Consider the following 13863-nt stretch of genomic DNA (forward strand, 5'->3'; position numbering starts at 1 on the left):
CTCTTAGTAGTTAAATAATTAACGCTAATAACAATTTAATCACATGTTCACTAACGCACTGTATCCTTTAAAACAACACTGATCTCTGTCGATTGTATTTAACAATGCTTCTCTAGTATATGATTTCTACTATTTCCAATATACTAACATATAGAAATGCTATATTCCTATTTTCCGACTTTAATTAAAAGCAGTTAAATTTAAACGTTACAGTACATAACATTTTAAACACCGTCGTAGGTCCCCATAGTCACACACGTTGTAAGATTTAGCTTTGAGTATTTTAAATCACAGATGTAATCTTTCTTAATCAGGCTAATGTCGAAAATTAGCCCTCAAAATACAATAAAAAATCTTGTCTCATGATCGCGTCATCCGATATGAACGTTCTATATCTCTATCGTTTCGATGGATCATAAGTAACCTTATACATTTACTCCAAGACATTTAGTCGTCAAATTAGCGTTTTGGTATTTAAAATTGAATTTCTAAAATTACAGACGAAAAATATTTTTAATTTCAGAAATTATTGTGTTTAAATTTTTATCTAACGATATTAACACTAGTGTCACTTTTAATTTATTTATTAAATTTCACAATTTCAACCAAATTTAGCCCATCTTAAAGTAATAGGTCATTTAATAAAGTCCTAACCTAACTTTTTTTCTGTTAATCTCATGGAAAATAAAGCTGCTCCAAATGAGCAGGCAATTTAAAAAGGTTGATTCGAAGTAATTGGCGTTGTTCATGACAGTTCTTGCCTTATTGTTGTCTTTGTAGTGCCAGTTTTGTCTTATAATCCATTTATTTAAATTTGTGATTTTTTGATGGAGGAGGATTGATAAAGAGAAAATAAAAATTTTAGTCAAAAGAGGACGCGATACACTTATTATTACGTGTTTAAGAAATAAGATACTAGACTACATGCAAACTGCCCAAAATGTCCGTGGTCATGAAAAATGCCGTCGTAACTAAACCCATGAAAGGAACAAAGTGAAAGCTATTCAACCCCAAATTTAAGATAAGGAACTCCAATATTTGACTTCAAGAAAAATTCTTTAATTTGTGGTGAAGATGCCATAGTGTGTTATAGAAGAGCGGATAGACCAAAAAGTGTAGTTCACGAAATTAGGACTTAACACATAACGTACACTCTCTTAGAACATTCAAAATTCCATAATCATGAGTTGTCAATAATAGGGCAATAGACCTTAATGCGGCTTAATAAGCCCATATTTCAATGTAAGAAGTTAGAAATCTGGGAAATAAAATGAACAACGAGGAAATCGATGCCTTCGTTAAACGCGTTTACTACACCGTCAGGAGAACAAAAATATTCTGGTCCGGAATATATAAGTTTTAATCAGGTCAATGAAGGAATCTGGTTGTCTAACAAGAAGTCGTGGCCTCACGGAGAACACCACTAAACGATACGTACAAACATTGTTAGTGTTCGTTACCGTAAGCGAAGCGACAGAAGAAAAAAGTGGTGTCCAGTACGACCATTCTCATTCAAATCTACAACTAAAGAACTGATTGCCTTGGAGTCTGGAGCAATTGCCGATTATTCAATGAACAACAAACATGCTCGTGAAAAAGGGTTCACTGCATTGGATAAAATAATAGAAATCTATTCCGAGAGGTTCGACTACCTAGAAATGATAAATTTCGGCCCTTATAGCAGCGATGAAAAATGTTCAATTTTCTAAAAGGTAAACAAAGATAGTGAATCCTCGGCAATTGTTTGACACACTACAACGAGGGGCGAATTAAAAATGTCCTATGATTAAAACTTTATCTAACTGATCCACCGATCTTAAATAAAATTTCCTTTTGGAAAACTAATAATGCCAGTTTGGCCCATATTTTCGAGAATCTCGATCATTCCGTTTGCGACGAATCCAAGGTAAACTTCGACGAAGTAGTGGTAGATGGGAGCATCTTGCTCCACCGCGCGTTTTGGCCTCGTCAAGCTCTGTTCGGTGAATTTTCAGTTCTCCATGTCAAGTACTTTACTAAAATTTACGGTTGTAGTTTTTGACTGAAATTTCGATGGTCTAGCACCCAAAGGCGAAGAACAACACAAAATAAAAACGAAACACAATGGCTTCATCTTTAGAAAAAAACATTTTAGCGTCAGTTTGCCACGAAACATTCTAAGAAACACCGATACTAAAGCAACCTTTAATCTGATTATTAAGGAAGAAATTCTAGGCACTTGGACTGACTGTGAAACAAGCCGACAACGACTCGGGTACACTTTTGGCTAAAACAGCCCTCGAGCTCTCCTAAAGAAAAAATGTAAACATTGCCTTAATTGGTGATGACACGGATCTTTTAGTTCTCATCATAATGCTTGAAAAGTCTGCCAAAAGAAGTTCGCTATATTTGTGAAACCTTGGCTAGGCAGCCGGTTGTGGTGCCTTGGGTATTAGCCTAGCTGATTATTATTATTATTATTATATGGCACTCTTTCGACGTGGAAAGAAGCTAAAATTTAATCTCCTAACGAAAAAAACAGTATTTCCGAGAAGAAGTGAAGGCATTAAATTTTCCAATCTCTATCCACATAGACAAAATGGTTCTCAAATTTGAATTAACCCTTTATGGTGCAGATCCAAATGAAACGCTCGATTCTTTAAGATGCAAATCGTAGGCTTAAGAAACAGCGCAGTCAACTTGGAGCTCGGATTTCGAACTAGAAACATTTTAACTAGGGTTAGTCCATGTCAAATCGAAAGGTTGGGAGGCACTACCTCACCGATTTGTACATAAAATTTTGGTGCGTAAGTAGCCTTGAAGTAATGACCATTTCCAAAATTTTGGCCCTCTATCGATAAAATTGGCTATATTATGAACAATTGAAATTTTCCCACACCAAAGGCTCCGCCGACACAAAAATCAACATTTTTGGCCATATCTTCCAGCGAAATACCTTTACACTATCGAAAATTTGTTTTCTAGGTGTAATTTGGACAAGGAATCGTATTCTTGCTTCAAAACTTACCTGCAGATATTGGTTTGGAAGATATTAACGTTTTCGGGGGGTCTAAGAAACCCCCAAAAAACGGAAATGACGTCACATTCGATTTTTTTCATTTTTTTATATTTTTTAGCTATTGATTAAAGAAGCACACATTTAATGTTTCAACAATGAGAAATGTTTGGTTAAAAATTTACAAGAAAAATTCTAGTTCGAATTGAATTTTTGATTCTGATGATAATAGAGATAATTTGTGAATGACCTTCAAAAAGGTGTTGAAGGTCATCAAAATTTACATTATCGCTGAGGCTTTTAAATGGTTAATGTGCCCTGAAAGTTTCATTTACTTGACATTATTAGCTTTAGCATTATTGACCCTTAAGTGCGTCTTCTTGGACCATGTCTGTTTAACATAAATTGAACAATGTTCAATGTAAACAGTTTATTTCGAAATTATATTAACTCTAAATGAATAATGTCTATGACCAAACACTTTAGGTATAATAAGTCTGAAACTAAAAGTGCCATATAATTCAAACTTTCAGGGCACATTAACAATTTAAATGGCGTAGCGATAAAGTAAATTTTGATGACCTTGAACACCTTTTTCAAGGTCATTCACAAGTTATCTCTATTATCAACAGAATCAAAAATTCAATTCGAACTAGAATTTTTCTTGTAAATTTTTAACCAAACATTTCTCATTGTTGAAACATTAAATGTGTGCTTCTTTGATCAATAGCTAAAAAATATAAAAAAAATGAAAAAAATCGAAGGTGACGTCATTTCCGTTTTTTGGGGGTTTCTTAGACCCCCCGAAAACGTTAAAACCTTCCAAACCAATATCTGCAGGTAAGTTTTGAAGCAAGAATACGATTCCTTGTCCAAAATTCACCTTGAAAACAAATTTGCGATAGTTTAAAGGTATTTCGCTGGAAGATATGGCCAAAAATGTTGATTTTTGGGTCGGCGGAGCCTTTGGTGTGGGAAAATTTCAATTGTTCATAAAATGGCCAATTTTATCGATAGAGGGCCAAAATTTTGGAAATGGTCATTATTTCAAGGCTACTTACGCACCAAAATTTGATGTACAAATCAGTGAGGTAGTACCTCCCAACCTCTCGATTTGACATGGACTGACCCACTAGCCAGTGCAGTATGGAAAAATCATATGTACAGAGTATACTATCAAGTACAAACTCGTGGCTTGAATATAAATTGAACCCGACCAACTGGGGATGGAAAGTCGTAAGAAATACTCTTAGGAAATCTATCTCAATATTGAAACCAGCTCTGGGATATTTTTTTAAATGGTTTACATGCAATTGTCGTATAAAAGACTAAATGTGCTTTTCTATGTGTCTTCACAACAAAAGAATGTCTTGTACCAATAAAACATTGATATACTGAAAAAAACATTGATGGTTTTCTATGAATGTCATAAATAAATTAAAAATTGTAAAAGATAGTTTAAGGATCGATTAAAGTTCAAATAAATATATTTTCTGGCAATATATTTGTATTGTTATTAAATAAAAACTTATTTAAAGACTATGTGGTTTATCACACAGTTTTATGGAAATGAATTAACAAACTAAGTTTTAAAATAAAATCCACTTTTGCTTAGTTTGAAGTCTTTATATACGCGATACACACGTTTCGACTCGTGCGATCGAGATTTCAAACTGTGAAATAGTGGAATTTATTTTAAAACTTAACTAACAAATCATATGACGTCAGCATGAGATTTGAAGATTTTAATGTTTTTGGCTGGTCAGTTTCCAAGATGGCGGATTTTCTCTTTAAAATCAATATATATCCCGAGTTTAATAAATATAGCAATTTGATTATACATAATATTTTCCAAATTATGAGAAAATTGAACCGGTTATGACGGTTCCAAGTCAACCACATTCTGGTTAAAGGGGTTTTCCTTGAAATTCTTTCAGCTACACTTTTCATAAAAACTGGTAGAAATTAACGGTAATAGTAAGGTTAGGGAGCTTTGGGCTCACGTACCTGTTCCCTAAATGGTGCTTTATTTGACAGATTATATTAATTCATTGATTTATTAACAGTACCAATTTGATGGCAAATGTGGGAGGTAAAATAAGTCTTACACTCTGTTAATTGATCCCTTGCATTCGAAATTCTTTCTTAATCCCAGAGCTAGATTTGAAACGACCAAGTGTTCTTCTACTTTGTGAAATTGGAAATCGGCGTTTCCAACTGCTTGGAGAGTTATTTGTAAGTCATTGGCTGGAAACAGTAGTGCTATCGGATTTTCAGTCAAATCCGGGAGTTTTTTCATGTTCAATTTCATCGGGGCTGTCACTTTTCTATACAAATCTCCCATTGGTGAAGACTAAAAAAAAGTGGACAATCAAAATCGAGCCTAACAAAAATGGCTCTTCTCGTCACAATGAGTCACATTTGCTTAGACCCCACGCCATTTATAACGTTTCAAATCTCAACCCCTTAAAAAGCACCATAAAACTTGAAAATTAAAGATTTAATTTCCAAAAAAGGAAAAGGATTGATTGTTGGAGAAAACTAATAATGTTGTTTTAAATGAGAAAAACAAGTACTTAATTGCTATTTTACACTAAAATATTTGCTAAATTTGGTTCTGGTATAAAACAGGATATGTGACGTATCATCCTCCCCCCCCCCCCTTCTCCCTTGTGGCATTTGGTACACCTGTCATGCAGCAATGTTAAACGGAAGAAGAACAAAAGTAATAGAGTTTGAATCTCATTATTAATAAAGTAATATATATCGTATATTCATTTCCGTCTAGAAAGTGCGGTCACAGGCTCTAGGCAGTTTGAAATTGGGGAGATTGTCTACACCGCATTGCAGTTTAATTTTTACTAATCAAATCGCTACACTTAGCGATTTGATCGGGAAAAAAGCACTGTATAGTGGTTTTAGGGGGAAATTTAAGAAAACCGTTATTAAAACGAATTTCTTTCGCCAAATTTTTTCTGAGCTTATTTAAATAAATAAACAGTTTAAGCTAACGCAGGTTCACGATTCAATAATATAAACAGAAAGGTAATGCAGATACGTATTTCGAAGATATATAATGTCATAGGTTTCTGCTCATAACAAAGAATAAGAGTACTTTTCGCATTTAAAATGACCAAATTTACTGTCTTAATTATATTTACAAGAAAAAAAATTGACGCGAAAATGAACTAGCTTTCTTTACATGTATAAGCTTAAAACTGAACTGTAAAAGATTTATCTTTTTTCTGCAGATATTCCTGAAATCTATGAATTTAAAGGGACTTTTTTCGAAACCAGAAATTGGCTATTATGATATCCAATGATGTTTGAAAAATACGCATAAACGAACTTGGGACAGAGATTTTTTTAATCAACGATAGAAGCCCGCATGAACTATCTACCCTAAGTTAGATAGGTTGTGTTGATGGGGTAACTGCTACTAGCAAATGTCAGCTGGCGTTATCATTGCAACCCAGGCCCCTAGTCTTGAGCAAAATTAGGGTTTTCCCATCTAGCTATGACCTCAGCTCTGCCCCTACATTTTGGCAAGTTAAGACTGGTCCCTGTGTATAAAATTCCATTTTAGTAAATATTCAATTATTGAGGGTTGAAGCGGGTTAAAGAAGATAAATTTTCCACTACGTTTTGCCAAGGGTGATATTCCACGATAAGTTTAAAAAAAACTGAAGACTGTATTCGATAGTATAAAAAATTGATAATCTACCATTCGCTTGATGTGATCTTCCATTAATGAGCCATTTTGAACTCGAATTTGCATTTCCTGTTTTTCGAATAGATAACCAATTTTTTCTAAGGAATCAATTATATCATTGCTGTTAACACTCGTGGAAGCCGTCATAAAATCTCCGTAAAAAATTGACAAAATTTTCAGAGTCAGTAACCACAACGACAACGGAAGAGTAATATAGATTCTTTTTCCGTCAAAGATGGCGCTTCTTCCTGAAATTTAAAATGATACTGACGGATTAGCCTACACGCCGGTGATTTTTATTTCATACCTTACCTTGAGAACATGTGACACCGATAATGTACCACAATGCCCACTGCTTTTCAGACGTTAGCTCCGCAGTTAAAATTTTCATTATAGTGATAATTATGATTATAAAAAAGAGAAACAGAAGCCAAACCTGTTGAAACAACGTGTAGGACCATGAATTTATTTAACCCATGAATATTCCACTAGAACAACCTTGGTCCCCTCTCGCGAGGGAGAAAGTGGAGCCTTTTAAATATTATGTAAAACTTGGTGACTGCCTGTTTAGAGATTTCAAACCTATAGAACCCAAATCTTAATTTTTAATTAAAAAATTTGAGCGAAATAAATGCTCGCATTCTTTGATTTGAAACTTTGAGAAAAACTTTTTGCGATGATTTTTGCCGCTTTTCAAGTTGTATTCAACAACATTTTTGTTTACTCAAATGAGTCAAAACACAACACAAAACGTTGCATTAACGCCTGTCACACTGGCGATTGATTCCTGGTAACTGCTATAAACAATTGCAATACTATTGCAAAACCTTTTTATTGGTTTTATATTATGTGTAATTTACAAAATTAGGTATAACTTATATAATCGAATGAGTTTGGATTACTTCACATCATTCGGGTCGCGGGAAAAACTGCTCCTTTCCCTTTTCAGAAGCGAACCCAAGGTCACGATAGCGTTGAGTATATATGTAAGGGCTTAACATTGGAGATTGCTAGACCCAAACACTGTCGAATAATAATACGAACTTCTGTATCGAAAGGACTGAGAATAAATTCTTTTGAAGACCTCGACGGCTTTTGTTGACCAATAATAAAATTCAATGTATCTTCGAAGTAAGAATTGCTAAAGTCCATGACCTTTCTTCTCTCGTAGGAGTCTGATAACATTGAAAATGCTATATCCCTTTCCTACAGAATATTTTCAACGCAAATTATCAAAAACCGAAATGTGAAAGAACAAAAAGAATTCCCCATGAAAACTGTGTTCATTAAAATAGGTTTTTTAAAGTAAAGCCAAATAATCAAAGACTAACCAATTGTTTAGTGCTATTTTAAGTTAAGAAGACACTTCATGATAATCGCTTTCCTATTGAAATACGTTAAATAGTTTTTCATGAGACGCCATATAAGACTGTATAATGGCATAAAAAACATTTCTCATTTTGGTCAGTAGATGGTGAACAAAGGGTATTGACATATTTTCTACCAGGTTTTCAAAAACATATAGTAGATCTATTGCTTAGACTTAATAATATAGGAATAAAAAAAGGTAAATCAGTAATAAAAGGATTACTTCTCTTGCTAGAAGGCCAACAACCCCATTCCATGATCCATTTAGTAAGATATGCCCATAAGCAATATCAGCTTTATGCAAACTGAACCTGAAAAGTAATTAAATTTTTTGTCAAATGTTGCTTTTAAATGTCACTTTTAAAATTGGTTTTCTAGTAATATTGGCATTATTTAAACTTAAATTTTTAATTATTACAACGAATTAAATTTTCAGTTAATCAAGGCTAGAAAACTGAATAATTTTCGGCTGTCGTGCCAGATTCTAATTTAACAAAAGTATGTATGTATAAAGTAACTTGGCCTTCTCATATTATATTTTTTTTTCAATTTAATTATTGTATAAGCGCTGTTTTTCATGAGATTGTTGGTTACCCCTTCCCACTTAACGTTGAGGTTAGCGGTATTAGTAAGTGAAGAGTTTGAATGGATTGCTACCACCATCCTAAGCAGCAAAACCTGGCTACCTGAATTGAGGGAATTAAAAGTCGCTAGATGACTTGGTTAGGACGTGAATTGGTACATAATCTTAATTTTTATTATTAAAATATGCCGAAAATTAAGTACTACACTTAGTATCATAGACATTTGAATAATGATTCGATTCTATCGACGTGGTGCTCATTATCGAGGGTTTATCTTGGGCTTTTTAAAAGTTATTTTAGGAATTTATTTTTTAACTCCTCACACTTTAAATAAACTATGAAATACCGGACTTGACGTTGGGTTCAATCATTTTGAACACTTCATTTTTAATTTTTGGATATGTTTCACTAGAAAATGCCATTTTAGAAATATATATTTTAAATAATTCTCGAGAGATACATGTACTATAAAGCCTCTTTTCACCTAACATACTATTCTGTCATTTTAAAAAAGCTTGTAATTTTCAACGGTAAATGGTTTCAGAAAACATTTTCAAAGAGAAATAAAAACAATACTTTGGGATAAGAGCATATTTTTAAACATATCCAGAAAAAAACCAAAATAATATAATTTGTAAAATAATATCACTGTTACGCCAAGGTCAAGTGTTTTAATCTGGATTTAGAGGGTTAAGATCTAAAATATGTTTTAAAAGCCGATTAAAAATTTTTAAACCAGCTTCTTAATTCCAAACTCTTAGCATCACTTTATAGTGCATAAATATATCCAGTTTCGCGAAGTTTTCAAATCCTGTTCATTGGTTATTAAAAAATGACTTTTTGTGGCCCAATATATACGAAATTTCATTTAATTGAAGAAAGTAGGGTTTACACGGTGTGCGCATTTTCACGGATTGACCCATAGAATATTTTCCTTATACAAATTGACTCGTTAATTTTCCACATCTAGCAGTTTTTTTTTCTAATACCCAAGGATAGGCCTCAGTCAGCAAGCGACTTCTAATTCAGGTGACCGAGTTACAATGCGTAGGAGGGTGATTGCAAGCCCTGCATGCCACGCGAGCCAACAGCTCCCTACATTAACTATAACCGTTAACCTCAACAAGTTTTTATGGAAGAGGAAACCAAAGAGCTAGGGGGAAATCCCCTAAAACAAGAAGGGATAGAACTTGCAAACTCAACGCAGAAGGAGTTGTTCCGAATTTTAACCCAGTGCAACCAGCTAAGATCGAACCCGGCTCCTCTTGCTGCTAGGTAAAAGTGCTAACCACTCCGCCACCCCACCTTAACGGGCAAAGCTCAAACTGTAACTTAAAAATGACATCGCTGTAACTGAGCAACCGCTATGTCCGACCTCGATCCATAAGCCGTCTTAAATTTCAGTCTATCTCACCGGTTGTCGAAACTTTTACCTATTGGTCAACTAAATTTTGTAAACCTTAAAAAGCTTTTTACTGATTTTATAATAATTCTGCGTTAGATATCGCAGTAACCCTTGAAACTATTTATTGACCTGATACCAGAAAACCAAAGAAATGAAACATTATTTCGTACGTCACGTTTAATGTTGAAAACATAGCCTGTAGTAATTTACTCTCCAATCCTTCTAACTTGAAGATTTCCGCTACTGTTCCATCAGCAACCTTCTTCTCGACAGTTATTTGCAATAAATTTGTCTAAAATTGAATTTCTGTTAAAAGTATTAGTAGGAGGGAAATTTAAAAAAAAACCTGCATCATGATTTAGCTAGTTTATTAAAATGACCACGGAATAGATAAAAGTGAAAATCGTTTTGAATATTTCCGGAATCCACAAATCTAGAAGTACTCTACATTTAAAGATACCTACCTGGCAAACAAGGGCATTTAATTTAAATAAATTAGTAAAAGATTAAGAGGGTGTTTAAAATTAAAAATTATTAATATTCTACTCTATTTAATATCTTGACTATAGTGAATGGCTAAATATAGGTGAACCTCAATGGGCTTTCTTTAGAAATTAAATTAAAAAGTAACAACAATGTACAGTGTGTCAGAATTTATTGCCCGGTGTACCTAGTAACAGAGACCATACCACCATAGGTCTATCATCATACTGCCCTAAACCGGCGTCCACCTAGCCCAGACAAGTGACTAATCCAGCATGTGTAGCAGAACCCCACTACTGATGGTCGCACCTTTGACGCAAGCCACTCAACCCAGCAGAAGGTACAGCAATGGGCGGACCAATTCCCACTTCGCACACAGCAGTGGGATTAAGATTGGATGCTGTAGCAACTCCAGCCGACAAACTAAAGCCACCAGTTATTGCACACTACGACCCGTTAAGGGCCAAACAATGTACAAGGAGATCTCGACTTTGAAAATGGTGGTATAGGTTTAAAGTTTAAGGGTTTTTTTACCGTCTGAAAGACACCCTTTCGTAACAGGGCGGCTCATGATATCATCTTACAGTATTTATACCAAAAACATCAACTTGATATATTTAACTATACATGTATGTAACTATACATGTATGTTACTATACTTTTTCGTAATTATTATTATTGACTTTAAAATTGACGACCATTTAAATTTAAAATTTTGAACCCATGATGTGAGTTTAGTTGCAACATTGAAAACTTTATATTAAATTGAAGAGACTAAAAGAAATATTTTAAACAAGTTTAAATAGTTTAAAATAAAACGACTAATTTTTCTCAATTTCGAAATAAAAAAATAAAAGGGTAAACAAAATTACTTTTTAATATTCGAAATTGTCAAAAACAAAGTTTGAAATACGATCTATGAAATCACAAATAATTGATAAACCAATCAATTTAAAATTCTTCATAATTCGGTGAAATCATATAAAAATTCCCAACCCAAATTTCAGGCTAATGTTCGCCGAAATAAAATTGATGTAACAAGGCTTCGTTATTTTTAATAGATTCATATATCATTTACAGTAAGTGACAAAAAGATATGGGCAATCTCCCAATTGAGATTAGAGTAAAATAGACTAGAAGGCCTGATTAACCAGCTTTATTAAAGCTTCGACAAATTAACTACATAGCTAGAATTTAAACCTCGAATAATACTGTTTATGTTTGCGAAATCTATACATAAAATGATCAATATCGAAGGTTATATTAAGATTAAAATTTACAGTTTGCAATCGTCTCCAAATTTTGAAATGATATCGCATTACCACAAAATTATAATTTTAATAAAGTGAAATACGAATAATTCCATAATGTATTCGTGTAATATCTTTGTTAATGTTTTATTCCCAAAAATATTGTGTGAAATAAAATTGTATTATGTATTATAAAATGTTTCAGCGGTAGCTAAAAATTTTATCATGTAAATTAAAAATGTTTTGTAAATTTTTTAAACCAACATTGTAAATATTTAGAGCACTGACTTTAAAAACCGTTTGTGGTTCATATTAACTAGAAAAAAAACTACGAAAATGTAACAAAAGAAAACCATAGGTTATTAAAATTAACAAATTAATTAACTTGTGATTCTGTTGTTACAAATGACTGCGGATATGTTGTATTTGATAAATTGCGACTACCTTAGTTGTCAAAGGGAACATTAATTTTGACAATAGAATATCAGCTTTAGTTTCGAAGATTAAAGATACGGAAATTTGTAAACCCGTATGTTTACCTGGTCAACCTGGAAATTATGGTCGAGGCTTTGTCACGAAAGATTCAATTCATTAAACTTCAATAAAAGGAAATTAAAGTCCCTAGCTGACTGGGGCCTAACTTGGTGCCTTGAGTATTATCGAGCTGATACAAATTATTTTACTTATAACTGAATGAGTTTTTTTTAAATTGTTTAAAGATTTTTAATAAGTAACAAAATTATAGCCACCTACCTCTTTTATCGCTACGCTGACGTGTTCCATTTGGCAATTTTTCATGAAGTAACTCATCTTTGAATATCAAACTTTCTTTAAAATTGATGTCATAGAAACCTATGAAAAATAATAATAATAATAGTAATAATAATAATAAGCGTTTGAAAAATCAATACGTATCAACAAGAACGCTTAGAACATTAAGTGGACGTCCTTGACGTCTATGAAGAAGAGGGATATTTTTCTAATATTCAGTCTTGTCTCAAAGACACTGACTATATAAACATACCTTTCAAAATATATTTTAATATATTGAAAGCACTGGAACAGAGTTGGATATAATTACCATGAGAACGTTTATATAATGATGACAGTTCAGTTCAGACCCAATTGTTCATTGTTTGGAATTATAAGTTTTACGTGAATCAATATTAAGCAGGGCAGTGCGTACTAGCAGGGTAAAATTTTCATTAATTATCAAAAGAAGTACATTCTTGCGTTCTGACTAGTTTAATGGAGCGCTGTAATTTAATGTTGCTTAAATTATAAACGCTAGTACAAGGTTTAATATACCGGTACAGATGTATTAAAATTTTACGCTGTGGCTTATTTTACTTCTACACGTATGCATTACGTCCTTTTTCTTTATTTTTTTCTGCCTTAGCGTGGTATATTTGATATGAAATATAATTACCAATATTGAATTGTAAAGGTTTAATTGTTTGGCGAACAGCGGCAAGTTAGTTTGACGCATGTAGTGGCTTCTGAAAGCCATTTCATTTCAAACGTCGTTACAAGCTCAAACACTTAAATATGCTATAATAATTTTCTATTACAAGTAGCATAGTGATATCGATCAATAATATGGAGTATTATTGTCCTAAGTATTCATATACTCTACGTTTATTACTTTAATTTCTGAATTATTTATATTTTCATTAGTAGACAGAATAAGCAACCTCTCGATAACGGGTAAGAGAGTAGATGGTAAGGAATATAGCTACGACAACACTAGTTTATCGTACACGTTTTCGAGTGGCTTGACCTCTTTAAAGAAAACGCGAAATGGCTGAATCCGGTTGTATGCTTCCCTAATGAGGATATTATATTTTATTTCAATTAAAGAATAAACGCAGTCTATTATATCGTAAAATGCAATTTTTTTTACTCGAAAGACTCAATTTACGTCATTCGCTCTTTTTAGGCACTAATGTTTCACGACTCATAATACACCAAAACGGCCTATATAGAAAAAATTCGATTAATAATAATTTAAAAAGTTAAATTGTGCTAAGTTTTTTTAATTAGAAATGTATAAAAATCCAATTTTA

The 13863-nt window shown here is 32.9% G+C and overlaps 1 protein-coding gene across 1 annotated transcript; it reads right to left on the bottom strand.

Moving 5' to 3' along the window:
- Nucleotides 1-7623: 7623 nt before the first annotated feature.
- On the bottom strand, nt 7624-12606 carry LOC149944412 (putative glutamate receptor). The gene is made up of 4 exons (XM_090174383.1): nt 12551-12606; nt 10235-10356; nt 8299-8386; nt 7624-7913 (listed from the first exon to the last, which is right to left on the bottom strand). Exons 1-4 carry the CDS (start codon nt 12593-12595, stop codon nt 7671-7673), a joined length of 498 nt encoding a protein of 165 aa, XP_090030509.1. The 5' UTR covers nt 12596-12606; the 3' UTR covers nt 7624-7670.
- Between the last annotated feature and the right edge of the window lie 1257 nt (nt 12607-13863).

Source organism: Leiobunum rupestre, chromosome 5, assembly GCF_980474605.1.
Source record: "Leiobunum rupestre chromosome 5, qqLeiRupe1.1.hap1, whole genome shotgun sequence".
Lineage (NCBI taxonomy): Eukaryota > Metazoa > Arthropoda > Arachnida > Opiliones > Sclerosomatidae > Leiobunum > Leiobunum rupestre.

Coding starts and splice junctions, on each gene's coding strand:
- LOC149944412 (XM_090174383.1), bottom strand. CDS start 12,595: ATGAAAAATTGCCAAATGGAACACGTCAGCGTAGCGATAAAAGAG. Junction 10,357..12,550: donor TCAGCGTAGCGATAAAAGAG/GTAGGTGGCTAT, acceptor ATTCAATTTTAG/ACAAATTTATTGCAAATAAC. Junction 7,914..8,298: donor TTGGCCTTCTAGCAAGAGAA/GTAATCCTTTTA, acceptor AATATTCTGTAG/GAAAGGGATATAGCATTTTC.